Here is a 27971-nt window from a genome sequence, read left to right on the forward strand (position 1 = left end):
AAAAAGAGCTGTTCAAAGATATCAGGGACAAGATTGTAGACCTATACAAGGCTTGAATGGGCTACAAGACCATAGCCAAGCAGCTTGGTGAGGATGACAACAGCTGGTGCGATTATTTGCAAATGGAAGAAACACAAAATAATTGTCAATCTCCCTTGGTCTGCGGCTCCATGTAAGATCTCACCTTGTGGAGTTTCAACGATTATGAGAACGGTGAGGAATCAGCCCAGAACTACACGGAAGAATCTGGTCAATGATCTCAAGGCAGCTGGGACCATAGTCACCAAGAAGACAATTGGTAACACACTATGACTTGAAGGACTTACCGTATTTATCGGCGTATAACACGCACTTTTTTCCCCTTAAAATCAGGGGAAAGTCGTGGGTGCGTGTTATACGCCGATCCCCGCTATCGCTATGTGAATGTCGGCGATCGCCGCCGACATTTACATAGCGAGTAGTTTCAAATATGGCGCTGCGGACTTCGGAAGGACTCGGCGGTGCTGAACGAGCGCCGCCGAAATCACAGAGCCGAGATACACATAGTCGGGTGTATTCGGCTCTTTCCAGCGCCGCTCACTGTCACGCCCAGTCCCGCCATTGGACCTGTGTTATGTCCATCATAGGGCGGGACTGGGCGGGACTGTGAGCGGTGCCGGAAAGAGCCGAGAACCCTCGGCTATGTGTATCTCGGCGGCGTTCGTTCACTTCCGCCGGCACCGAATCTCTCCGAACTCCGCGGCACCATATTTAAAACTACTTCTATGTGTATGGTGGCGGCGGCAGCGGCAGGAGGCATGGACACTAGGCTGCACTGGGGACAAGGCTGCAGGGACAAGGCTGCACTGGGGACAAGGCTGCATTGATAAGGCTGCACTGGGGACAAGGCTGCATTGATAAGGCTGCACTGGGGACAAGGCTGCATTGATAAGGCTGCACTGGGGACAAGGCTGCATTGACAAGGCTGCACTGGGGACAAGGCTGCATTGACAAGGCTGCACTGGGGACAAGGCTGCATTGACAAGGCTGCACTGGGGACAAGGCTGCACTGACAAGGCTGCACTGGGGACAAGGCTGCACTGACAAGGCTGCACTGACAAGGCTGCACTGACAAGGCTGCACTGACAAGGCTGCACTGACAAGGCTGCACTGGGGACAAGGCTGCATTGACAAGGCTGCACTGGGGCAAAGCTGCACTGACAAGGCTGCACTGGGGCAAAGCTGCACTGACAAGGCTGCACTGACACTGAAAAGGCTGCAATGACACTGAAAAGGCTGCAGATGAACACTGATGAGGCTGCATTGATGGGCATTTTAATGTAAGTTTCTTTTCCTTAAACTTCCCTCCTAAAAGTTTTTTTCCTTAAAATTCTCTCCTAAACTTGGGGTGCGTGTTATATGCCGGCGCGTGTTATACGCCGATAAATACGGTAAATCCTGCAGCACCCGCAAGGTCCCCCTGCTCAAGAAATCACATGTACAGGCCGTCTGCAGTTTGCTAATGAACATCTGAATGATTCAGAGGAGAACTGGGTGAAAGTGTTGTGGTCAGATGAGACCAAAATCGAGCTCTTTGGCAGCAACTCAAACATGAATGTGGAAACATTATGCTTTAGGGGTGTTTTTATGCTAAGAGGACAGGACAACTTCACTGCATCAAAAGGGACGATGGACGGGGACATATACTGTTAAATCTTGGGAGAACCTCCTTCCTTCCCTCAGCCAGGTCATTGAAAATGGGTCATGGATGGGTATTACAGCATGACAACGACCCAAAGCACATGGCCAAGGCAACAAAGGAGTGGCTCAAGAAGAAGCACATTAAGGTCCTGAGGTGGCCTAGTCAGTCTCCAGACCTTAATCCCATTGAAAATATGTGGAGGGAGCTGAAGGTTCGAGTTATCAAACGTCCGCCTCGAAACCTTAATGACTTGGAGAGGATCTCCAAATAGGAGTGGAACAAAATACCCCCTGAGATGTGTGCAAACCTGGTGGCCAACTACAAGAAACGTCTGACCTCTGTGATTGCCAACAAGGGTTTTGCCACCAAGTACTAAATCATGTTTTGCGAAGGTGTAAATAACTTATTTCACTCATTAAAATGCAAATCAATTTATAACTTTTTTTAAATGCATTTTTCGGAATATTTTTATTGTTATTCTGTCTCTCACTGTTAAAATTAAAACCTACAATTAAAATTATAGACTGATCATTTGTCAGTGGGCAAATGTACAAAATCAGCAGGGGATTAAATACTTTTTTCCCCTCACTGTAAGTTGCCAGGGGGGTCTGCACAAAAAAAGGTTTTTTTCATTTCTTAATACAGAAAATGTATTAAAGTGTTACTAAACTCAAATTTTTTCTTTTTTATAAAAATGACAAAAACATGTTATACTTACCTGCTCTGTGCAGTAGTACTGCTCAGAGTGGCCACAATCCTCCTCTTCTGAGGTTCCCGGCAGCGGTCTCAGCTCCTCCTCTTCTTCTGCGGAACTACCATAGCCAGCTTCTGGCTATGGGGAGAGGTAGTCCCCGCGATCCTGAGCGGTGTGTCTAGGGAGCCACACTCCATAGACTTACACAGCGGGACTTAGGCCTGCTCCCCCACTTCCTCTAAATGACAGCAGCAAGAGCCAATGGCTTCTGCTGCTGCTTGAATGCAGTGTAAAGAGGAAGGAGAGAAAAGATGCAGTCCTGCACAGTGCTGATCTATTCTCCAGCACAGGTAAACTGAAAATGCATTATTTGCATTAAGGTAAAAAACGTTTTTAGGTTTAGTAACACTTTAAGGTAAAAAAAAAACTGAAGCCTTTACAACCATTTTAAGCTTCTCATTACAAGAGTAAATTAGGTTTGCACTGATAGACTGAATTTTAACAATGTGGGAATAGAATTGTGACGATTGCAAAGGGTAGCTCTGCTTGAGGAAATGTGCAATCCATTTGGTAAATGTGGCATTCTGTATATATGAATAAAGTGAGTGGTGATTGTACTGTGATAAAAAGGGGAAGGGGGGAAGAGGAAGGGGAAGGGGCTAGCTCAAATGTATAGAGAGGTGAGTGAAAAAATAAAAAAATATATTTAAAAAAATATAATAAGCATGAGGGCTAGTATCATACTAGCACATGAAAAATATTGTAAATACTGAAACAAAAGAAAAGAAAGTTCTCAGTGCAAAAGGGCTAGTATCATACTAGCACATATGTGGTAACTCAGCAAATTCTTATTAGTGACTTCAAGTGAATAAATAAATGGTGAACAGTCCCACCACCTTGTAGTACAAAGTGCTCAAACAATGAGTCATCAGTTCCAAAAAGGCAAGTCCACAAGCTACAGGAAAGGGGAAAAAAGTCTTCGGTGGGGACACCTCTGTGCTCGCAAGCAGCTCACCTTACTGCTGCAAGACAACAGCTTTTAATCCAATAACAAATCACCAGCAGGCAAGGGTCCCATCCAGTAGTTCAGGTGATTCGGGTGGTGGGTGTGCAGGATGGTATATAAAAAACATAAGCAGACAGTATATAGTAAAACTCTGTGGCGGCGAGAGTGGAAAAAGGGACAGGACACAGAAGGGGGGGATGCACTCACTTTTTAAAAATGAGTGTGGGCGTCAATCCAACGAAAGCCGAGTTTGTATACCTCAAACCGTCCCCATTTCCTCAATGCTCGTCACAATGGGATGAATATATGTGGAGTGTTGGAATAGAGTGCACATAGCGTGATCCCGTATATAAATCAGTTTATTAGGTTAAAAACAACATAGTACACTTACATTTAGCAGAAGGCTATAGTAAAAAAACATCCACGAGCACCGAGCTCGTATCCTATCGTCAGTCTGTGACAGTTCCCGCGCTCCGATCCTGACACGTATCGTCACGTGACTTCATCAGAGGATAACACGGGGTGAAAAGTCTATGCTTTTATATGGTTTCTATGTAATGGGCGTTTGGCGGCCATTTTCTCGAAGCCCGCCACTACAAAAATGGACGCCCGGCGGCCATTTTCCCGAAGCCCGCCACTGCACTGGGTGAACCCAGCACTGGACAAATCCGTCGGCCATTTTGTTGAGGTCTCATTCTTATATTAAAAGAGGCACTAGTAGTCATAATCATGCTTAATAAAAGGCACCCAAGAGGCGCAGCAAGCCGCACACACCGGAAGGTGCATAGCAGCCAGCTAATATATGTAATCCTGGGAGAAAGAAAAAAATAAATAAACTGGGAAACGTATAACAAACTAGAAAAATGTATAAAAAGGGGCAAGTATACAGTAAAAATGAGAATACAAAAATCAGCAAAATTATAAAAACAAAAAAAAAAAAAAAATACACTAGTGGTTAGTCCAGCGGGAGAGGGGACATCCAATAAATGTCAAAGTTAATGGATAATATAAAAAATTATTTAAAAAATATATGGAATAAGCAGAGATATCAAAAAGATACTGGAGCTCGGGGAATGTCACAGGCTCACTGAAAGGGAATGCAGAAGGTAAATACACTAAAATTAGAATATGTATATATGACAGTGATAACAATATAGCAAAACAAAAAGATAAAAAATATATAAGTAAAACTATTTAGGAGAGTATATAAGAAAATCAGTAAAGAATTAGAAAAGGAGAGGATATGGGATCCGGTGTACATAATCGCATGAGGTGCAGAAGATTAATAGTCGCTAAGAAAGCAATTCAGGTCAAACTCGATGTTAAGCCCTTTGGGTACAAGAGTGTCCATAGAAAAGATACACTGGGACTTGAGTTGACTTAAAATCCTCACTTTGTGTCCCCCCATGGTTTGGTATAGGGCACAATACCCCAAAATCTCAGATGGCTAGGGTCTCTATTATGACATTTATCAAAATGCCTAGAGACATTGTGTTTGTCATACCCCTTTTGAATGTTTTGAACATGTTCCTTGATACGAATTCTCAATAGCCTTTTGGTACAGCCAATGAATTGGAGGCCACAGCTGCACTCCAATACATAGACCGCTCCTTCAGAATTGCACCCAATAAACTCGTTGATCTCATATTTTGTGCCATTGCTGTTTGATTGGAAAGAAAACACTTTTTGGTTCGGACGTTTAGTACGGGTACAGGCATAACATTATTTACAAGGGTAAAATCCCTTGCCTGTGAAGAAAGAAAATTGTTTCTTTGGAGGATAAATCACGCTTTTAACTAACCGATCTCTTAGTGTGGGTGCCCTTTTGTAGATAAATTTAGGTTTATCTGGTAGCACCTCCCTGAGCCCTCTATCAGATTTCAAAATATGCCAGTGTCGTGATACGATGCTTTCGATCTTCTTATATTGCGAGTTGTACTCAAGGACTAGGGGCACCTGATCCTGTTGACATGTTGGTCTTTTGTCTTCGAGCAATACTGGTCTTTGCATTTGTCCTACTTCTTTGATTTTTTTTCTCTTATAAACTCTTGACTGTAGCCTTTATTTATGAATCTCTCTCCAATCAGACTGGCCTGCATATAGAAGTTTTTTTCAAGAGTGCAATTACGTCTTAGTCGCATGATCTGGCCTTTAGGGATGTTAAAAATAATAAAAATATCCTTGATATACCTTTTGAATAGGCGTAATTCCTTGGGTGGGTCCGTAAAAACAACTTCCTCTTCCCATTGGGACATAAAGAGTCCTGCGACGCTGGGGGCGAATTTAGCCCCCATAGCTACTCCTGTCTTCTTTTGGTAAAATTGTTTGCAGTACCAGAAATGGCTGTGTTTCAGGCAAAAGTCGAGACATTTAATGAGGAATTTCCTCTGAAAGCAAGGGAGTTTGGTGTATTTTCTGAGGCCCCATTTCATCGCCTCACATGCTGCAAAGTGGGGTATGATCGTATAAAGTGATGACACGTCTGCTGTTGCCATCCACACGATACCAGTATCTACTTTGTTTTCGAGTATTTGAAGCATTTGTTTCGTGTCATGCAGATAGGCCTTAGTGCTTTGTACAGCCGGTTGAAGATATTTGTCGATGTATTCGCCCAATCTTGCTGTGATTGATTCTATACTGTTAACAATCGGTCTTAAAGGGGGATCGGTTTTATCCTTATGGATTTTCGGTAATGCGTAGATAATTGGGGTTCTGCAGGCTTCTGGAACCAGATATTTCGCTTCTTTTTTGTTAAGTATACCTTTATTGAGGCCCAAGAGTACTACTTGTTCAAGCTCTTTTTTCCATTTAAAAATAGGGTCTGGTCACTAACAGGAATTTGCTGAGTTACCAAATATGTGCTAGCATGATACTAGCTTTTTGCACTGAGATTCCCCTTTTATTTTTTTTTCGTTTCAGTATTTACAATATTTTTTATGTGCTAGTATGATACTAGCCCTCATGCTTATTATATTTTTTTAAATATAAGTGTAAAGGACTAATGCGCACAACCCAATTCTCACAGGATCAAGAGTACTAAAACAAAGAAAAGCTGCCTACATATGAGGTGGCCTCACCCACCCTAGATAAATAACGTAATGGGAGATCAAAAATATGTGGCGCTAGTCTATGTATAGCAATTAATGAGAGAAATGAATGCTTCCTTGCTGCTCAATACTAAAAAAAAATTTTTCAATAGACAATGATCACTTCACCCTTTAGGGGGCAGTGAAATCAACGAGCTATAGGGTACTGGTGAATACAACAAAATATACTAAGTAACATCCAATAAATCAAGTATTCTTCAAAATGAGTGAAAAACTGCGACTTAGTGCTACCAAAACACATTTAAACAATGTGAAAAAATGATATATAATACCTCAAAATGTGTCATCCATATTAAAAAATAATCTTCAACTCAATATATGATGAAAACAATACTAAAATGTAAAATGCAACACTATATCACATAATGAATAGCAAAGTGATCAAGTGCAAAAAACATGTGACATAAATACGCCCACGTGCATAATGATCCGACTCGGGAGTAAGTTCCCAGAGTGCAACTCCTCCCTCAAAGCAAACAAACAAATAATTTTTTAAAAGTAAAAATAACAATAGAAATGAAAATGGTGACAATAAATGGTGATCAAAGTCCACAATAATGATACTTCATGCAATGTGGTTCAAAGTGTCCTTATAAACGGTTGATATCAGCATGCCCTTAGCGTGACTCTGTGCTGGATTCATATACTTGGAAGAACTGGTGCAGCACACAGGTGTTTCCCCCAGCCTCTCACCTCTAGCAGCGGCCCCCAGTGGGCCAAGTCAGGCCAGTGGTTAGTAATCCTCTGTGTGTGATAATGCTCCAGCAGCCGTCCCCCTCTTCCTACAGGTGTATCTGGGTCAAATTCTTTAGCAAGTCACCAGCGCTCCCACCGGCCCCAGAATGACAATGAAGAAGGAGATGCTACCATAGTAAAGTACTTCCAAAACACGTTTATTAAAAAAGTAGTAACTTACATTACAATCAGGAGATGTCAGCGGAATGACAGTAAAAACACTCAGGCTTCCGGGTACGGCCGTCCCCGGGAAGCGTCGGCACCTGGCTCCTCCTACCCTGACGCGTTGCGTCACACCCACGTGACTTTATCAAAGGGATGAGGAGTGCGGTGCCTGTTAGCCAGCTTATAACAGCGCCGCCGTCATGGCAAGTTACATAAATAACTTATTTATGTAAGAAGTAACACCGCCCATGTAGATTTAAAGTACTGGGGAAGTGTGCCGTAATCACACACTTACGATTGGATTTTAACTTTGTTGACATCGTTGCCATGACGGCGGCGCTGTTATAAGCTGGCTAACAGGCACCGCACTCCTCATCCCTTTGATAAAGTCACGTGGGTGTGACGCAACGCGTCAGGGTAGGAGGAGCCCGGTGCCGACGCTTCCCGGGGACGGCCGTACCCGGAAGCCTGAGTGTTTTTACTGTCATTCCGCTGACATCTCCTGATTGTAATGTAAGTTACTACTTTTTTAATAAACGTGTTTTGGAAGTACTTTACTATGGGAGCATCTCCTTCTTCATTGTCATTCTGGGGCCGGTGGGAGCGCTGGTGACTTGCTAAAGAATTTGACCCAGATACACCTGTAGGAAGAGGGGGACGGCTGCTGGAGCATTATCACACACAGAGGATTACTAACCACTGGCCTGACTTGGCCCACTGGGGGCCGCTGCTAGAGGTGAGAGGCTGGGGGAAACACCTGTGTGCTGCACCAGTTCTTCCAAGTATATGAATCCAGCACAGAGTCACGCTAAGGGCATGCTGATATCAACCGTTTATAAGGACACTTTGAACCACATTGCATGAAGTATCATTATTGTGGACTTTGATCACCATTTATTGTCACCATTTTCATTTCTATTGTTATTTTTACTTTTAAAAAATTATTTGTTTGTTTGCTTTGAGGGAGGAGTTGCACTCTGGGAACTTACTCCCGAGTCGGATCATTATGCACGTGGGCGTATTTATGTCACATGTTTTTTGCACTTGATCACTTTGCTATTCATTATGTGATATAGTGTTGCATTTTACATTTTAGTATTGTTTTCATCATATATTGAGTTGAAGATTATTTTATAATATGGATGACACATTTTGAGGTATTATATATCATTTTTTCACATTGTTTAAATGTGTTTTGGTAGCACTAAGTCGCAGTTTTTCACTCATTTTGAAGAATACTTGATTTATTGGATGTTACTTAGTATATTTTGTTGTATTCACCAGTACCCTATAGCTCGTTGATTTCACTGCCCCCTAAAGGGTGAAGTGATCATTGTCTATTGAAAAATTTTTTTTTAGTATTGAGCAGCAAGGAAGCATTCATTTCTCTCATTAATTGCTATACATAGACTAGCGCCACATATTTTTGATCTCCCATTACGTTATTTTTTTAAATATATTATTTTTTTATTTTTTCACTCACCTCTCTATACATTTGAGCTAGCCCCTTCCCCTTCCTCTTCCCCCCCTTCCCTTTTTTATCACAGCGCAATCACCACTCACTTTATTCATACCACTTTTGTCTGTTTGGATCAGCCATTTAGGTGTTGCAGCAGTGCCCCTTAGCATAGGTATTTCTGACAGCGCAGGGGTTTCTTCATCATTTATCTATTCTGTCTATATAATATATTATATTGTATATACACACACACACACACACACACACACACACACACACAATCATGGCCCCTGACAGCCCTATTGTAGCAGAGGTCAGTAAATGGGGTAGTGACTTCCATGTTTTTATAATGCAGGCAGAATGTAGAAGGCGAGGACAAAGGTGGCGTACCAAGGATGTACTTGGGATACCTTAATAATAATTGTGTTACGTATGTAGAATGGCATTACCCTGAGAAATGTCTGCAAAATAAGGAGTTCACTGTCCTCTGATGGACCACTATACCTCCCAGGCCCACCACTATCCACTCCCATGACTGGGCTGACCTGTGTATGCAGCATACACATGGTGTAAGTCTCATTCCCTTTTATACAAAAAAGGGAACAACCAGCACCTAGACAAATAGATTGGAAAAGCTTTGCGTGTAAGTTCTTCAAGCGCACTCCTTCTTACCTTTAATTGATGGCCTTCCAGCCTAACAATCACCTGACAGTCATTAGCTTTAGGCCTACGATAGGCTGTGTGCTCTTACTGGGCAGGGCCTTCTCAGGACAGCATGGCTCTGAGTGGAGAGCGGGTCTCTCATGGAACAGCAGCACAGAGACACCGGCATTGACAGTTCTATCTCCCCCTTCGTCCGTCCTCTCTCGCACAGGATGATAGAGGACACAGCTGATCTGCTCCCCCTTCTCCCCCCCCCTCCCCTCTCTTGTGTGAAGCTGACAAGATCACATTTCCTCTGTCATCCCGTGCGAGAGAGGATGGGGGGGGGGGGGGGGGGGTTGGGGAAGATGTCAATGCTGGTGTCACTGTGCTGCTGTTCCATGAGAGACACGCTCTCTGCTCAGAGCCGTGTGAATAGACAGTGATGGAATGCCAGGGCCCCATCCCAAGTGCAACTGTTGCGACCCTGGTAATTCCGCCACTGGTTTACAGTCAGCACAACAGACAGAAACCACCTAGGCATATCTGTATACAGGGATACTTCACTTAGCACCAGTATCAGCAAGGTCCCCCTCTGCTTTTGGGACACAATTCTTGTTGGTTAAACTAACCTGGATTATTTACTGCTATTATAGAGGAGAAAAACAAAACAAAAACACAGATACAAGAAATAAAACCGTTTTGCTCAATATTGGAACATTAAAGCGGAACTTCACCCAAAAAGGGAAGTTCGGCTTTAAGTCCACCACCCCTCTTCCCCTACCACATTTGGCATGTCATTTTTTGGGGGGGAGAGCGGGAACCCAGTTTTGACAGGTGCCCGCTCCCACTACCACTTGGTTTGCCTAGGTGATCTCCAAGAGGAAGTTCTCCTCTCTCTTCCCGCAGTCTTCTGGGACATGTCACAGGTCTCGGAAGTCTGCAGGAAATTTACAAAGTGCAGTGTGCTCACTCATGCGCAGTGGGCAGCCATCTGTGAAGCCGAAAGCAGCATAGCCAGCTGCCCACAGTTAGGATGTCTGCACCAGGAACCCAGAGGCTAGTGAAGAGCTAGCCTGGGTGAGGACGGCGCTAGATCCCTGGACAGGTAAGTGTCCTTTTATTAAAAGTCAGCAGGCTACAGGATTTGTAGCTGATGACTTAACTTTTTTCCCCAGAGTGAACCTCCTCTTTGAAGCGACATTAAACTCTGGTTTAAAAATGATACAATCTAAGTATGTATTCTAAACTCAAAAAAGTCTCTTTTTAGTCTCAGCCTCCTCCAAATCTACAAATCCCTTTGTTTGTTTTTTGCTACTGTGTTCTTTTTCATGGTCCCAATGAATGTAGCCACCCTCTCCTGCTCACTCTGGTGATGGATTAGAGACTATGTACTATGAAATATGTAGTGTGCATAGAGAAGTGCATATGACCACAACTAACATGCTCTGCTTGTTCCAAACAGGAAGTGAGGGTGAGAAAGAAAGGTGCTCATGGATCATGTAGTGGACATGTATGGATTATTTTTGTAGAATAAAGATATTGTTTAATGTCACTTTAAAATACCATTTTATTATTTTGCATTAGTGTATGACACCTTGCCTACTTATCCAGAGCAAGATTATTAAAGCAAAGCTTACAGAAAATGATGAAGTTCTAATAACAGTTGTCTAAGAAAAACTATATCAAATATGCCAAAAAATTTAACAACGGTCTCAGATGGAACCTCCCCGCCCCATCAGAGACTTCCAACAGAGGTACCCTGACAGATTCCCAAAGTTGATAGAGACGACAGCAGCTGACGCTCGATACAAAATACTATTTAATGGTGCCCCTAGAGAGCTACAAACGCACAACAAAAGCAGTTGCGTTATGATAATTGAAATGTTCACTTTGCACCTTGCAGCAATTCCACTTACATGGCGTGCCATTTAAATTGAGTTCCTGTGGATTTTAACAAATACAAGTCACACACAGGAAAGTTATTATTTGCACCACTTTCACTTACTTGGTCTCTACATCCGACCTTAGGAACACAGTAAAAGATTCTGTGTCATCATGGGGACTTCTCCGTCGAATCTTCCTCAGTGGTTCCAGGTCACTGAGGCAAAAAAATGGAAAGCAAATGAAAGAAGATTAGAAGCTCATCAAGCCCAAAGATCAGAACACAGACCTCACTGCTGGTCAGGGGGTTCCACATGTATATAACAGAATAGACTAATCCAAGGCAGCTAGATTGAAGTCATAAACCCTAAGGCTGCTTTCACACTGATCAGTTTTTCTTCCGCTTTTGCGTTAAAAGAAAAAAAAAAAAAAAAAAACCCAACAAAATTGCACCTCCCCATTGAAATGAATGGAAACCGCATTAAAAAAAATAAAAATAAAATATTATATGGCGAAAACCAGCGGTTGCATTTTCTTCTGTGATTTACGAGTCACGTGTTCTTTTTTTCAGAGGTGCAGGATGCACCGGAAATGCATATGCGTTTTTGGAATGGAGCAGTATGAAAGTAGCCTAAGGCTGCCTTCACACTGACCAGTTTTTTTTGTTTTTACTGAACAAAAAGGCACAAGAAAAATGCTGTTTTTTGAATAGGACTCTTCAAACCTTAACAAAAGCGCATCAAAAACGGATAGTGTGAAAGGACCATTAAACACACACCAAACATGCGCCAAAAAATGTAGCAAGCAGGACTTCTAGAATGCAACCGACTGGTGTGAAGAATTCCATATGTTTTAAAGGGATGCATTTTTCTTTTGCTTTTCTTCCGCTTTAACTGAAAAAGGGATCAGTTATAAAAAGCCCTTAGTCAATGGGAAGGCATCAAAAACATCAGTGTGAAAGGGCCCTAAACTGCTCAAATCTTATTTCCAGTACCTGCAACAGATCACTGCTGAATTAGCCACTTAAGGACCGCCCAACATCGTTTTACGTCGGCTGTCTGAAGAGGAATATCATTGTTATGGCATAGCTAGCTGCCATAACCCCGGTATCCTCTTCAAGAGCGGACAGTCCTCTTTCAGATAAAAGTGGTCTCACCGGCCGATTCGCTGCAAAATAGCTTTTATCAGGGGCGGTTACCAGAGCCGTCAGTAGCGGCAGAGACGATCAGGTCCTCTCCCCTCACAGGCAGGATGCCGAGTGAGGGAGAGATGGCCCCCGCTCAGCTCCATAACATTGGAGGGCGGAAGGGACATCGAATGTCCCTTCCGCCCTCCAGTCTTAAAAAAGGGGAAATTTTTATTTTGTTGCAAAAAAAAAAAATTTTTTCTTTCTTTTTTTTTTTAATTGCATTTTAGTGTGAGATCTGAGGTCTTTTTGAATGTTTACATTCCTTGTTATAAGAATAAAAAAGTGACCCAAACATTTTTTTTTAAAGGACAGTGTAAAAAAAATAAATAAAAAAGTAAAAAGAAAAGAAAAAAAAAAAAAAAAATTTTAAGTGCCCTGTCCCGCTGAGCTTGTGCACATGAAGCATACGCAAGTATGCATATGAAAACGGTGTTCAAACCACACGTGAGGTATCGCCACGATCATTGGAGCGAGAGAAATAATTCTAGCAACATACCTTCTCTAACTCAAAACTGTTAAGCTGTAGAAATTTTTAAACGTCGCCTATGGAGATTAAGGTTGTCAGCATTCCACGAGTGGGCGCAATTTTGAAGCATGACATGTTGGGTATCAATTTACTCGGCGTAACATTATCTTTCACAATTAAAAAAACAATTGGGCTAACTTCACTGTTGTCTTTTTTTTAAGTCAAAAAAGTGTATTTTTAAAAAGACTGCTGTGCAAATACACACAAAGTATTGCAACGACTGCCATTTTATTCTCTAGGGTATCTGAAATATATATAATATATATAATCCGATCGCGTCAATTCCGACCGTGTGTGGACAATTCCGACGCACAAAGTGCCACGCATGCTCAGAATAAATTAAGAGACGAAAGTTATCGGCTACTGCCCCGTTTATAGTCCCGACGTATGTGTTTTACATCACCGCGTTCAGAACGATCGGATTTTCCGACAACTTTGTGCGACCGTGTGTATGCAAAACAAGTTTGAGCCAACATCCGTCCGAAAAAATCCATGGATTTTGTTGTCGGAATGTCCGATCAATGTCCGACCGTGTGTACGGGGCATAAGTCTGAAAAATAGGCCTGGTCCTTAAGTGGTTAAATCAGGTGGTTAGTAAAAAACAGTACATGCTACTGAAGATTCAGCAATAAGAAATATTGTATGGATACTAAGAGTAGAACTGGTGCAACAGAAATGCCTGCATAAAAAAAAAAAAAAAAAAAAAGTGTTCTGTGTCGCATAAAGCAATGCCCTGCAACACAGTTGGAGTACCTTGAGTGTGATAAATATATTGCAGTTTTCAGCTCCCCATTCCATGTACCACCTGACAGATGACAATTTGTTATATTGGATGAATAAGTGTGGCCACTTTTACTATGTATATAATGTTCTTGACAGAAACCCTTTTCATGGTTTGTAGAGTGATATCCATTAAAGCAGAACTTTACCCATAACAACTTGATAAAAAATAATGTTCTTTAGTAAGAAACATATATTCCACATTAATAAGAATGCTACCAGAATAAGTGTGTGCTGTAAAATTGCCTCCAGCATTGCTCCTGTTTCTTCTTGCTGGAGGCTGCCATTTTTCTGAAGCCCAGGGCCCCTGAGCAGCAGTAAATCATAAAGCTGGACTAAACCCATTGATTTAATGGTTTAAAAAAACTATTACATTCCTGGAGTCGGGATCGCCAACTGTCATATTTGATATTTGCTTGGGTCCTCGACCAAACTGTCAAACCATAAAATAGCTGGTGTCCTAACTAATCAGATGTGCAGCATCATAGCAGATGCAATTAAAACAGAAGCAGCTTCCTCATTTGTAAAAGATGAGGGGGTTTAGTTCCCCATTAATGCTGCCAAGCAGATTATCCTCTACAAACTCAGCACAGTGCCTAAAAATAGGGAGCATGTGCAGAGCAGGGTGAGACAGTGGGGTTGATTTACTAAAGGCTCCCTATTTGCAGAATGCAGTTGCTGCAGAGCTTAGTAAATGAGCAGAAGCTCTGCTGACTTCCATCATCCAATCATGTGCAAACAAAGATGCCCTTTTTATTTTCCTTGCACCTGATTGGGTACTCTTTGCAAAGTGAAACTTCACCTCATTTACTAAGCTCTGGAGCAACTGCACTTTACAAAGTGCACAGTCTATTTGCTTTTAGTAAAACAACCCCAGTGTATTACTTGATTTTAAACAGTATAGGCAATTTTTTTTTATAGCTATACCTGCAAAAGGGGCCAGCCTGAAGTGATCTAGCAAGACTTGATTTTCTGACTAAAGTTCCACTTTAAGTGGATGAATCCGTCTCCTTCCACTATAGCTTAAGGCTGCATGCATACTATACAAAGTTGCCCTGTTGGCCAGATCCCGCCCAAAATCCTTTGATTGAAAAATAAAAAGAGTCAGGCAGAAAATTGACCGCCAAACAGTGACTGCATCCACACAGATGATATTTCGGTAATTTGACAGGTCCCGGCTGCGGCTGTCAGAATCCAATAGCTGCAGCAGTGAATTCCTACTTGTGCGCTATATAGAGTGCTGGATGGGGAGCTCTGTTTCGTTCAGCTCACAGCTTTATTTTTTTTCATTTCATCGCTCAAACAATAGAAAAGAAAATTATAATATATAGATATATTTATGATATTCTGGTCCAATAAAAATATATGCAGTTCTGTAACTAATACACCACAGATTTTTTTCTTTTTTTTACGCAAGCAGTGCAAGTCCGTGGATCGGACTTTGTCTTTCACTTTAAATCCCATACAGCAGTGAACAGACATGAGCTCATCTGTATCTAACCAGTCACAATGTTGCGGTGGAGGGGACGGAGAGGGACCTGTAAGTGAAAGATCCCCTCCCCTGCTAGACAGGACTGTACTACAAAGGCAAAGCTGTGCAAATCTCAAAACTGGACAGGAACAGTGGTTTGCCTATAGTTCAGCTTTAGGAAAGCATGCCTAGTACCCTATTAGATGTTAACACTCACAGCCCTAAAATTCCTACAAGTACGGCCAAGAAGTGATTGCACCTGAAGGGAAGCTCCGGCTCATAAAACCACCATCATCTTACCTGCCAGCCACAACTAGATCTTAAGAAAGACTGTAGTACAAATAGAATCATAATTAAATGGAGGTAAACGTCCAGTGCAACCAGTTGTAATGTGTATTCCATACCTGGGTTTAAGGCAAAATTCATTCATTGCTCGTACTCCCGTGATGAAGTTATTCTTCATGTATTTTGTTCCATAATCTCTCTTTTTAAGAACCGCCTTAACTGAAATAAACAAATATGTATCAAAAACATTAAAATCTAAAACTAAGCGTTTTGCAATAATAAAAAAAAAAAAAAAAAAGGGAGGAATTTGCAGAATACAATAATTATCATCTAAAACAGCCCAGATGGACAGGGCATTGGTACTACTGATGTTGTTCAAGGGCCTATCTTTTACACTGCTGTCAACAAAAGCACAGGTGTGGTTTATCAGAGCGGCCTGAATGGTTCCTCAATTCTCCAACCATTTCTCCTCCACTAGTCAATCCAACACTACAAATATTTCCAACAGAGAACTCATATTTGTAAAGCAAGTGTAATTAAAATTCATGTCTAGTCAGTACAGCATACTGATCGCAAGACTAAAAATGAAAGTATTAATTGAAATTATGGATGTAATATAAATGTAAGGCCTCATGCACACTGGACGTTTTTAATGTGGCAGTTAGGGGTGTCTGGCGTTGTTTTTATTTCATGCCTCTAAACATGTATCCATGCACACATATGAGTTTAGGGTCGGGGCGTTAAAAGGCAGAGAAAAAACCCCACTACCAGCCCATCCATGAGTAGCAGCGTCTTAGCAGAAAAAACAATTGAAGCATGTAAACTCAGCTGAATGCACGTTAAGCACTTGAGCATTAATTTCAATGAATAGAAAAAAAATATTATTTTGGCCAATGAAATTAACTAGAAAATGCATTTCCTGGGGAAAATGCGTGGGAATGCTGAATAGCTAAATTGCTAAAATGGCCGCCATCAAAACTGCCCCATCATACTGCCATCAAAACTGCCCCATCAGAATTGCCCCATCAAAATTGTCCCCATTAAAACTGCCCCATCATATTGCCACCATCAAAACTGCCCCATCAGAATTGCCCCCATCAAAACTGCCCCCATCAAAACTGCCACCTTTAAAACTGCTCCATTAAAATTGTCCCCATCAAAACTGCTCCATCATATTGCCACCATCAAAACTGCCCCATCAGAATTGTCCCATCAAAACTGACCCATCAGAATTGCCCCATCAAAACTGCCCCATCATATTGCCACCATCAAAACTGCCCCATCAGAATTACCCCATCAAACCCACTGCCTCATCAGAATTACCCCATCAAAACTGCCCCATCATATTCCTCTATTATAAATCAGTACATGGTGTGTCTGTCCCCTCCCCCGGGCTCTGTAATCAGAGCTGAGATGCTCCAGCCACCTCCCCCCCTGTGTATAACAGAAGCTTTGGTAACCATGGCAACAAAACAAACACAGTACACTCTGATTAATGGCTAAAATTTCCTGAAATGACCTCTAAACAAAAAGCTTTTTCTCAAAAACTGTAAAAGTTATCAAACTGAAAAGCTATAGCCAGATAGCTTAATATTTTGTGAACATTTTAAAGTTTGTTTGGTGTCTGTAGGTGAAAGTATGAAGGAGCTGAAACTTTTGGGAGCGGAAGAAGAATTTAAGGATTTCAAGCATGCTCCCATAGACTTCAATGTTAAAAAAAAGTGATAAAAAGCTTAATATTTTAAAAAGTATAAATGGTAGAAAAAAAGTTGAAAAAGAGCACACCTCAGCTAAAAGAGACAAACATTTTGATAGTTGAATGGTTTTAATAGCTGAAAGTATGCAGAAGTTACGCAGAACCAAAAAACGTACGGAATAAGAAGAAAAAGAAGAATAAATAAAATCGAATAACAATAGTGGGACTGCTAAAGCAGTCCCACTAATTAGCACCCAAGAGCTTAATGCGTCTAAATGCGTTACACATGTTTAGCAATCAGGGGTGTGTGTGTGTGTGTGTGTGTGTGTGTGTGTGTGTGTGTGTGTGTGTGTGTGTGGGTGTGTGTGTGTTAAAGGGTTAGTTCACCTTTACCAAAAAAAATGCCTTGGCAGGTAAGGGGTGCCAGTAGATAAAACCAAACTGTGCACCTTTCACTAAAATTAGGTAACGTCCTTGCTAGGCTATCCATTTACCTCCCAAAGCCTGGCTGAAAAACTTCCAGAAATTGCATTCCCCCATCCTGTCTGGTTTCTTAAACTCTCCCATCGGTTACTGCTCACTACCACCACCACAGAAGCGAACTCTCAAACCCCTGAACATATGTGGTTCACCATCTACTCTGCTGAAGCATTGCTGAGCTTAGAGCTACTGGCTAAAAGCGGAGAGAAAGCGCATGCAAGGTATTCTGACTCAGAGAATAAGCTCGCTCCTGTGATAGCGGGGGGTGAGCAGTACTGGCTGGGAGTGTCTTAGCAGCATTCTAGCAATAAAGCAGTATAGGAGATGCTATCTTTGGGAGATTTTTGGACAGGCTTCGGGAGGTACGTAAATAGCGTACACCTATAGCATTCAATAGCACACACTCCAACAAAATGATACTTTCAGTTGTCATTGCAGGCAAGATGAAATTCTTATTAATGTCCATATGCAATGGAACTATTGGGAACACAACTACATATAATAATTATAAAAATATGAACATCCGAGTGTTCTTAATTAGGAATTCTAAGTGGAAATGTGGTGCCAGCAGGGTGCTTCCAGTTTTTCACTGAAGAGGAAGGAAGATCTAAAATACTATTCATTTCTAATAAAGGCTGGTTTTACACAGAGGTTCTGTTTCTTTGTTCAGTCAAGTTTTTTTGCTTTTTTTTTTGTAAAAAAAATGATCAAAAACGAGTACGGATGTCAATTTTTACATCTGTTTTCATATCCGCCGACATCCGTTTTTTACAACAAAAAAAATGACTGAACTGAACTTCAAACACTATATACAGCTGGTTGCTAAGGAGGGGACCGGGAAGCCGGCTGCCGCATCCTTAACAACCGATGACTCATCAGCTGTCAACGGAATCCCCCCCCCCCCCCCCAGGTCAATACCAGGCCCTTCAGGTCTAGTATGGATTCAATGGATTCGGAGGGGACCCCCCCCACGCCCAAAAAAAGAAATGAAAAAAAAAAAAAAAAAAAAAAAAACACGTGGGGTCCCCCCCAAAATCCATACCAGACCCTTATCCGAGCATGCAGCCCGGCAGGTCAGGAAAGGGAGGGGACGAGCAAGCGCTCCCCCCCCCCATCCTGAACCACACTAGGCTGCATGCCCTCAACATAGGGGGTGGGTGCTTTGGGGTAGGGAGGGCTCTGCACCCCCCCACCCCAAAGCACCTTGCCCCCATGTTGATGGGGACAAGGGCCTCTTCCCGACAACCCTGCCCGGTGGTTATCAGGGTCTGCGGGTGGGGAGGCTTATCGGAATCCGGGGGCCCACTTTAACAAGGGGGCTCCCAGATCCCGTGCCCCCCCTATGTGAATGGGTATTGAGTACATACTACCCCTACTCATTCACCATAAAGGCAGTGAAATAAGAAGAAAAAAAAAAAACACAACCCAAGAGTCGTTTTTTGACAATTCCTTTATTAACCACTGCAATACCAAGCACTTTCGCCCCTTCCTGCCGAGGACAATTTTCAGATTTCAGCGCTGTCGCACTTTGAATGACAATTGTGCAGTCATGCAACACTGTACGCAAACTAAATTTTTATCATTTTCTTCCCACAAATAGAGTTTTCTTTTGGTGGTATTTTATCACCTCTGGGCTTTTTATTTTTTGCTAAACAAAATAAAAAAGACCAAAATTTAAAAAAAAAAAAAAAAAAAAGTTTCTCTTGGTTTTTGTCATAAATTTGTTGTTTTCCCCTTCCCTGCTGGGCACTGATTGGCACATCTGATGGGGCTGTGCTAATAATCAATCAATGTGCCAATTATCAGCACAGACCCCCCCCCCCCCCACTCTGACAGGGAGAGCCGCTGACCAGCTCTCCCTGTGAGCGCGAACTGAGGAATGCCATTTACCAGAACTTCCTGGTTCACGCGATGATCAGCTGTGATTGGTCACAGCTGTGATTGGTCACAGCTGATCACGTGGTAAGAAGTTTCTGACAGAGGCTCTTTATCACAATCGGAGATGCAGCGTGTCAGACTGACATGCCATGATCGCCACGCTGCGCACCCCTGTGGGCGCACGCGCCGACATGTTATCCTGCTGGACGTCATGACGCCCAGTCTGAAAAACAGAGCTACTTCCCGGCTGTCAATCTGCTATAGGCCAGGCGAGAAGTGGTTAATAGCTCTGTCTTCTCCCAGTGCCGTCCTCTTCTCCTGCCATCTCTACCGCCGCCATCTTCTTCCTCGCCGCCGGTTACCCACTAAAAAATAATAAAAATAAAAAAGCCGCTGTTCTTCTGTTGCCGTCTTTCTCCGTTTTGTTGTCCTGACGTCATTCGATAGCCACGCCCCATGGCTATATAACCGATGCCAGACGACAACACAACATAAGAAGACAGCAACAGAAGAAAAGCAGCTTTTCTTTTTTAAGCGGATAACCGTGGGCGAGGAAGAAAATGGCGGCGGGAAGAGACAGAGCTATTAATAAAGCAATTGTCAAAAAAATGCTTTTTTTTTTTTTAACATTTCACTGCCTTTATGGTGAATATGTACCGGATACCCATTTGCATGGGGGGGCCCGGGCTCCGATAAGCCCCCCCCCCCCCGCGACCCGACAACCATCAGCCAGGGCTGTTGGGAAGAGGCCCTTGTTCCCATCAACAGCACCCCAAAGCCCCCCCCATGTTGAGGGCATGCGGCCTGGTATGGTTTGGGGGGGTATGGTTTTTGGCCTCGCTCATCCCCTCCCTTTCCTAAAATGTTGGCATGGGGGGGGGGGGGGGGGCTGGTATGGGCCTGGGGGGGACCCCATGCCGTTTTTTATTGCAATTTTTTTACTTTTTTTTTTTTTTTCCACATTCAGCTCCCAGCGAGGAACCTCGCTGACAGCTGACTCATCGGTTAAGGACGCAGCAGCCAGCTTCCCGGCCCCCTCCTTAGCAACCAGCGTGTTTAATGAGGGAAAAAAAGGGCTTAAAAACGGATCTTAGCAGATCATCCACCAATATTTGGTTTTTCGTCTGGATGAAAAAAAAAAAAAATAAAATAGGGTTTTCTTCAGTCATAAAAAAACCGAGCTTAGCGTAGAAGGATGTCAGCGGATGATCATCTGCTAACGTCCGCTATTCCAAAGAGATACACGTTTGTCCATTTTTTTATCTGTCATGGATGAAAAACAGACATGCAGAACGGCCGTGTGAAAGGGGCCTTACTCAAATGACTGTTACAATTCAACTGAGCCCACCCACTATACTGATAAGCAGAAAGTTACTGAATCACAAACCTTTGACTTGAATAGGATCGGGAGGTAGCATGCCCTTCTGTTCTGGTTTGCTGGGATCCTGCCCTGTAAATACAAAAAACATTTAAAACACGTGAGCTCCTATAAATTATTCCTTTCAGAATATTCTCTCGATCTTGTTTTAGATTTTGATCAATATTTTTATTAAGGCAGTGTCTCTTCTTAGATGTCATTTTGTCACTACTACGAAATGTAAAATTAATATTACAGGTTTTATAGGGTAGCAGCCTATAGGGAACAGTCCGATTTGCACTGCTAGGCAAATAAAGACAATGCCCTAGTTTAGGGTTTGCGAAAGAAGAAGCGTAAGAAATCATGATGGGATATCATATGCACCTTCTGTTTTTTCAGTTATTCAGTAATAGAGAAAGCAGCAGAAGTTGTGAAACCCTGGTGAGCAGAGGCAGCTCATTAATTAGGCGGTCGTCTAAGGCTCACAGGGGTCTCATGGCCACCTAATCTACCTAACGCATTACCCCACTTTTGAAGGATAGGGGACCCCAACGCTGCTGTGCTCATCATTTTAGCAGGAGAGTTTAGTGGCAGAAAAAAATCACACACACACACACATATATATATATATATATATATATATATATATATATATATATATATATATAATAATATAATATAATATAATATGTTTGGGGGTTCCAACAGCCTAGGGAATAAAAAGGCGGTCATTGCAATACTTTCTGTCACACTGTATTTGAGCAGCAGTCTTACAAGCGCACTTTTTTGGGAAAAAAATACACTTTTTTGAATTAAAAAAATAAGATAACAGTAAAGTTAGCCCAATTTGTTTTATATTGTGAAAGATAATGTTACGCCAAGTAAATTGATACCAAACATGTCACGCTTCAAAATTGCGTCTGCTCGTTGAATGGCTAAAAACTTTTACCCTTAAAAATCTCCATAGGTGACGTTTAAAAAAAATTCTACAGGTTGCATGTTTTGAGTTAGAGGAGGTCTAGGGCTAGAATTATTGCTCTCGCTCCACCGATTGCCGCGATACCTCACGTGTGGTTTGAACACCGTTTTCATATGCGGGCGCTTCTGCACGTGAGCTCGGCGGGACTGGGCACGTTTAAAAAAATTTTTATTTTCCTATTTATTTTACCTTTTATTTTTACACTTCTTTTTTTTTTTTAAGAAGTCTCACTTTTATTCGTAATACAAGGAATGTAAACATCCCTTGTAATAGAAAAAAAGCATGACAGGACCTCTTAAATATGACCTCAAAAGACCTCATATTTACACTAAAATGCAATTTAAAATAATAATAATTATTATTATTATTATTATTATATGTAATTTGAAAAAAAATAAATAAAAATGTCCCTTTAAGAGCTATGGGCGGAAGTGACGTTCTGACGTCGCTTCCGCCCTGCAATGATATGGAGATGGGTAGGGGGCCATCTTCCCCTCACTCATCTCCATGACTAACAGGGAGAAGAACCCGATCGCCTCTGCTGCTACCGATGGCTCCCTGTCCCGCCGCAGATAAAAGTGATCTCCCGGCAAATCCGCCACAGAGACCACTTTTATCTGAAAGCGGACCAACCGCTGAAGAAGAGGATACCGGGTTTATGGCAGCTAGGAGGGATGGGGGGTCTTTTAGACCCCCCATCCCTCCATAAAGAGTACCTGTCACCACATATTACTGTCACAAGGGATGTTTACATTGCTTGTGACAGCAATAAAAGTAAAAAAAAAAAAAAATTTTAAAAACAATTTATAAAGTACAAAAATAAATAAATTAAATAAAAAAAAAAAAATTTTTTAAAGTGCCCCTGTCCCCGCGAGCTTGCGCAGCAAAGAAAACGCATACGGAAGTCGCGATCGTCAGAGCGAGAGCAATAATTCTAGCCCTAGACCTCCTCTGTAGCTCAAACCTGGTAACCGTAAAAAATGTTTTAAATCGTCGCCTATGGAAATTCAAAGGTACTGTAGTTCGTCGCCATTCCACGAGTGCGTGCAATTATAAAGGGTGACATGTTTGGTATCTATTTACTCGGCGTAACATCATCTTTCACATTATACAAAAAAATTGGGGTAACTTTACTGTTTGGATTTTTTAAAATTCATGAAAGTGTCACTTTTCCAAAAATTTGCGTTTAAAACACCGCTGCACAAATACCGTGTGATAAAAAATATTGCAACAATCACCATTTTATTCTCTAGATTCTCTGCTAAAAAAAATATATATATATAATGTTTGGGGGTTCTAAGTCATTTTCTAGCAAAAAATACGGATTTTAACTTGTAAACACCAAATGTCAAAAATAGGCTTAGTCATGAAAAGGGTTATGAACATCTCCACAATGGAAGCACATGCATTAAATGGATAGATGAGGGGCAGGTGGGCCTGGAGGCAGCCCAATCCCCCTTAAAGGAACAGGAGCACACTGGACACCCAGCAAGAGCACAATGGCAGCAAACGTGTACAGTGTGTCACATACAGAAATATCGCATGCCACCTGATGAATTTCCTCCAATTAGGATTAGCTATAATAAAAACACATAGGAGAGAGGTTGCTCTCTGCATAATGTTGTGTATTAAGGGCAAACTCACACAGGATCGCGATCCCCATTCCTGTGATTTTCCCTGCAGAGAGATTTGGCAGCCCATTTATTTGAATGGGCTGCAAACTCCACCACCAGACTGTAAAAAGAGTAGTGCATGCACTACTTGACTTTAGATAAAAGGGCTGCACCATATCACGTGGTATTCCGGCACCCCGAGATCTAGTCCCTGCAAACGAAGTGCCTTTGCAATGAGAGCACCAATTGGTTTTGTTATACAGTAGATAATACTGGTTGGAGGAATCCTTTCAGGTGGTCCGACGATTTGAAATGTAGAAGAGAACCTGGGAATTGTGAAACATTGGCGGAAGTAGTGGAGTAAGCTTGGTACATAGACAAATAGTATGGGCCCTACAGAAGGAAATAAAGACAAGGTACTATGTGGAGGCCAACTTACTGTTGCAGATAGACAAAGATATGTGGAAAAGCAGAATTTGATATTCAGAATTACTACATTGGTCAGTTTTAAGCACAACTGGTGGGAATGACCTAACAGTAATTGTAAATCCATACACTTTTCCGCCACCGAATAATGACGAAGGGAGAAAAGCCAGCCATACATGGATCAAAATTCAGCTGGTTAAGCGGGGATTGGATGAATTTCAATCTATGTTTGGGCAGGCATTCTGCACAGAAGTTGATCTGCCGATCGACTTCTGTACAACCGCCCTGTTGAATTTTCCCCACTCAATCAGTGCCGTCAGCTATAGCCTGCAATGCTGATCAGTGCATTCTGAAGGCGAGGAAGTGGTCACTGTCAAAATACAATATCTCAGAGGGGAGGATTCCACATCAAGTGTGGGTTAGCTTTTTTTCATTGAATCCACTGGTTGAACGAATAAAAACCTGACCCACCACCTATGGCCTGCTAAAATGAGGCACCAACATCTTAGGTCCTCTATAAATATCTAGACAGCTAGTTTTGTGGTTACATATAAAATTAGTCAGAATACCAACTGGTAAAGTGCATAAGATAAATAATTATGAAAACCTACATTTATCATTAGTGATCATACACAATAAAAAAGAAAACTTCTTGGAAAATACAAACGACTAATGGATTGCAAGAAAATGAATATCCGTTTGTTTTGCTAATGACGGCAGATGTTTTTGTCTTATAAATCTTATCCGTGGGAGATGAGGCTTGAAGTAATGCTGTTCAGATATTCAGGATTTGCAATAAGTGACTATTTTGTTACCAGAAACTACTTTTTCACGTGGGTTGAATATAATAGCAGCAGTCATTTTTAAAGCATATTATGAAACACTGGCATTACTTACGCTTAGAAACATGCCATTAATAAAAAAAAAAAAAAAAAAAAAAAAAGAAAAGTTAATGAACAGACAAAAAACAGGTACACGTGCCATAAGCAGTTCAACCAAAAAAGAGCCTACATGTGTGCCTTACACCAGTGCAGCAAGGTCTGGGCTGCTTTATTATATAAAAAGGAAGGATACTGCGCATGTGTAAAAACATAAAAATAAAACAAATGTCAAATCACACCATTACAGTGTAAATTGTCCAGCAGCACCACAAAAGTGAGATATAAATCACAATAAACAACATGTAGAAGAAAATGATGTGCTAAAACAAAAATCTCATCTTGGGTTATTAAAATCCAACTGTAGAAAACACAAATCCGTGATAAGTAGTTGAATCCAAAAAAAAAAAAAAAAAAACTTGCACAATGCTAGGACAAATGAAAGGAGGGAAGAGATTTCAGTCTGAGGCTGGTCATACACAGAACAAATTAATTTCCTGCAACCACAGGTTGACAGGGGGAAACCCTCCCACTGAGCCATTGTGTTCTCCCGGGGGGGCGGTAGAAGCTGTTCCCGCGGGGAGAATACAGTGATTATTGCTAGCAGCTATACCAGCACTACATACAAATCGCATGTAAAACCTAGCAGGCTGGTTGTACCCAAGTTGATCAACTTGGTACATTCAAATGTACATTCATGGTTCAAATCTCTGCCAGTTAATGCTGGACCAGCCGAGATTCAAACAGTCTATGACTTACCTTAGTCTGGGGAGACCAAGCTAAATCTATCCAGAGGCTGTCTGCTTCTAGCAGAACCATCTCCAGTGATTACAGGAGAATAAAGCAGCATGCAATTCATCAGTTATGGCTTGTGGCAATGAAAAGTTCCTTGGAACAAACTCTCATTCCTGGTCTGCAGATTCAGTGCAGATGTAGACAGGCTAAATGTATACAATGCAAAGTTTATAATGGTTAGGGCAAGTAAATACAGCTCAAAAAGCAGGGAACTAAAGGAAAGTGGTTATATTTGCACAGTACCTCTCGTTATATTAAAAGTGCTATTGTGTTATAAAAGTACAGCTATCCTTTGCACACAGATTCTTATGAAGTGGTAGTTACAGGGTGATAATTGACTAGTCATGATAATTGCAATGATTTAAGAAACATAATGATAGGGAGTCCTGCCCCTTGACAAGAGTATTCTAAATATTCGACTCAAGATTTTGGTGATGATGATAATAAATAAAAGCCTGTTTTACTGTGCAATTATATGGTGTTAGGAGCCTAACATGTAACACTTACTAGAGCTGCATGACTAACCCCCTTATGATCTTTATGCAGAATTTCCCGATTCATTCATGTAACAAGTGTAGAGAGTTCTCTGCTCACTCAGCTGTCAAAAGAAAAAAAAAATATATACGGGGCAGCCTGCCGAGTTTTTCACATTGTCTGTGCTGGTAGATACCGTATTTATCGGCGTATAACACGCACTTTTTTCCCCTTAAAATCAGGGGAAAGTCGCAGGTGCGTGTTATACGCCGATCCCCGCCGATCCCGAGCTGTCACATTTTCAAAATCGCGGACCGCGATTTGAAAATGGCGCCGCCGGAGCCGAAGTACACAGAGGCGGTCCTCGGCTCTTTCCGGCGGCTCTCGTTTACTTTCGGCTCCACTCGTAGTCCCGAGCGGAGCTATCCTAACCTACTCGGATAGCTCCGCTCGGGACTACGAGTGGAGCCGAAAGTAACGAGAGCCGCCGGAAAGAGCCGAGGACCGGCTCTGTGTACTTCGGCGCCGGCGGCGCCATTTTCAAATCGCGGACCGCGATTTTGAAGCCCTGGAAGCAGGGACAGGGGATCCCAGGCTGCACTGGGGCAAGGCTGCACTGACAAGGCTGCACTGGGGAAGGCTGCACTGACAAGGCTGCACTGGGGAAGGCTGCACTGACAAGGCTGCACTGGGAAGGCTGCACTGACAAGGCTGCACTGGGAAGGCTGCACTGACAAGGCTGCACTGGGGAAGGCTGCACTGACAAGGCTGCAATGAAGGGCATTTAAATGTAAGTTTTTTTTCCCTTCAACTTCCCTCCTAAAAGTTTTTTTTCCTTAAAATTCCCTCCTAAATTGGGGTGCGTGTTATACGCCGGTGCGTGTTATACGCCGATAAATACGGTAACTATAAACATTGTAACTTTTCTTTCTCAGATCAAAGGGATGAACTTCGGGATGTAAATGAAGTTTTACCCCTTAAAAAGGGGTTGTAAAGGCAATTTAAAAAAATAAACAAACATGTTATACTTACCTCCACTGTGCAGCTCGTTTTGCACAGAGTGGCCCCGAGCCTCCGGTCTTCTGGGGTCCCTTGGCGGCTGTCTCAGCTCCTCCCCGCAAGAACTAACCACCTTCATGCAAGCTCGCTCGCATGGTGGTTAGTTCTTGCGGGCGCGCTCCCGTGATACAGCCGGTGGCTATAGCCGCTCACTGTATCACTCGGCCCCACCCCCCAGAACGCCGCATCATTGGATGTGATTGACAGCAGTGCGAGCCAATGACTGCGCTGCTTTCAATCCATCCACTCTAGCCAATCAACGGCCAGGCTGAGGTGAACGGGCATAAAACAGGGGGGGGGGGGCGGTATTGTCGGATATTTATTCACCTTAATGCATAGGATGCAGGTGAAAAAAGGCGACCATTTTAAAATACTTTTTTGCTAAAAAATTACTTAAAAAAATAAATAAATAAATAAATAATAATCTTCGATTCTCTTAAAAAAAAAACAATTCGAATCAAGTTTTTTTTTTCTTTGGAAACCGCGCCAGTCCTGAGGCGCTGCGGGCATGAGCCTTTAGGCGAGGCCGAAGCCACGCCTCACCTAAAAATCGATTTTCTTAAATTTTGAATTGATTTGACCTCTCAACTCGATTCAAGATTTAAATCGTTTTTTCCCCAGCCCTAAATATGTCATACTATACACATTTTTGGGGGAAAATGACACACTTCAATGAATTAAAAAAAAAAAACTAAACAGTAAAGTTAGGCCC

The 27971-nt window shown here is 42.2% G+C and overlaps 1 protein-coding gene across 4 annotated transcripts in view; it reads right to left on the minus strand.

The window, feature by feature from the left end:
- The window catches only part of SLC30A9 (solute carrier family 30 member 9), a 137327-nt gene that overhangs the window by 85973 nt on the left and 23383 nt on the right, over window positions 1-27971 (minus strand). For all 4 annotated transcript variants that reach the window (XM_073608511.1, XM_073608513.1, XM_073608510.1 and 1 more), the window contains exons 3-5: window positions 21066-21128; window positions 15744-15843; window positions 11498-11590 (exon numbers count right to left, since the gene is read on the minus strand). In XM_073608511.1, the coding sequence (XP_073464612.1) occupies window positions 11498-11590; window positions 15744-15843; window positions 21066-21128 (256 nt within the window). The remainder of the gene's footprint in view (window positions 1-11497; window positions 11591-15743; window positions 15844-21065; window positions 21129-27971) is intronic.

This window comes from Aquarana catesbeiana, linkage group LG01 (assembly GCF_042186555.1).
Source record: "Aquarana catesbeiana isolate 2022-GZ linkage group LG01, ASM4218655v1, whole genome shotgun sequence".
In the NCBI taxonomy this organism is placed as follows: domain Eukaryota; kingdom Metazoa; phylum Chordata; class Amphibia; order Anura; family Ranidae; genus Aquarana; species Aquarana catesbeiana.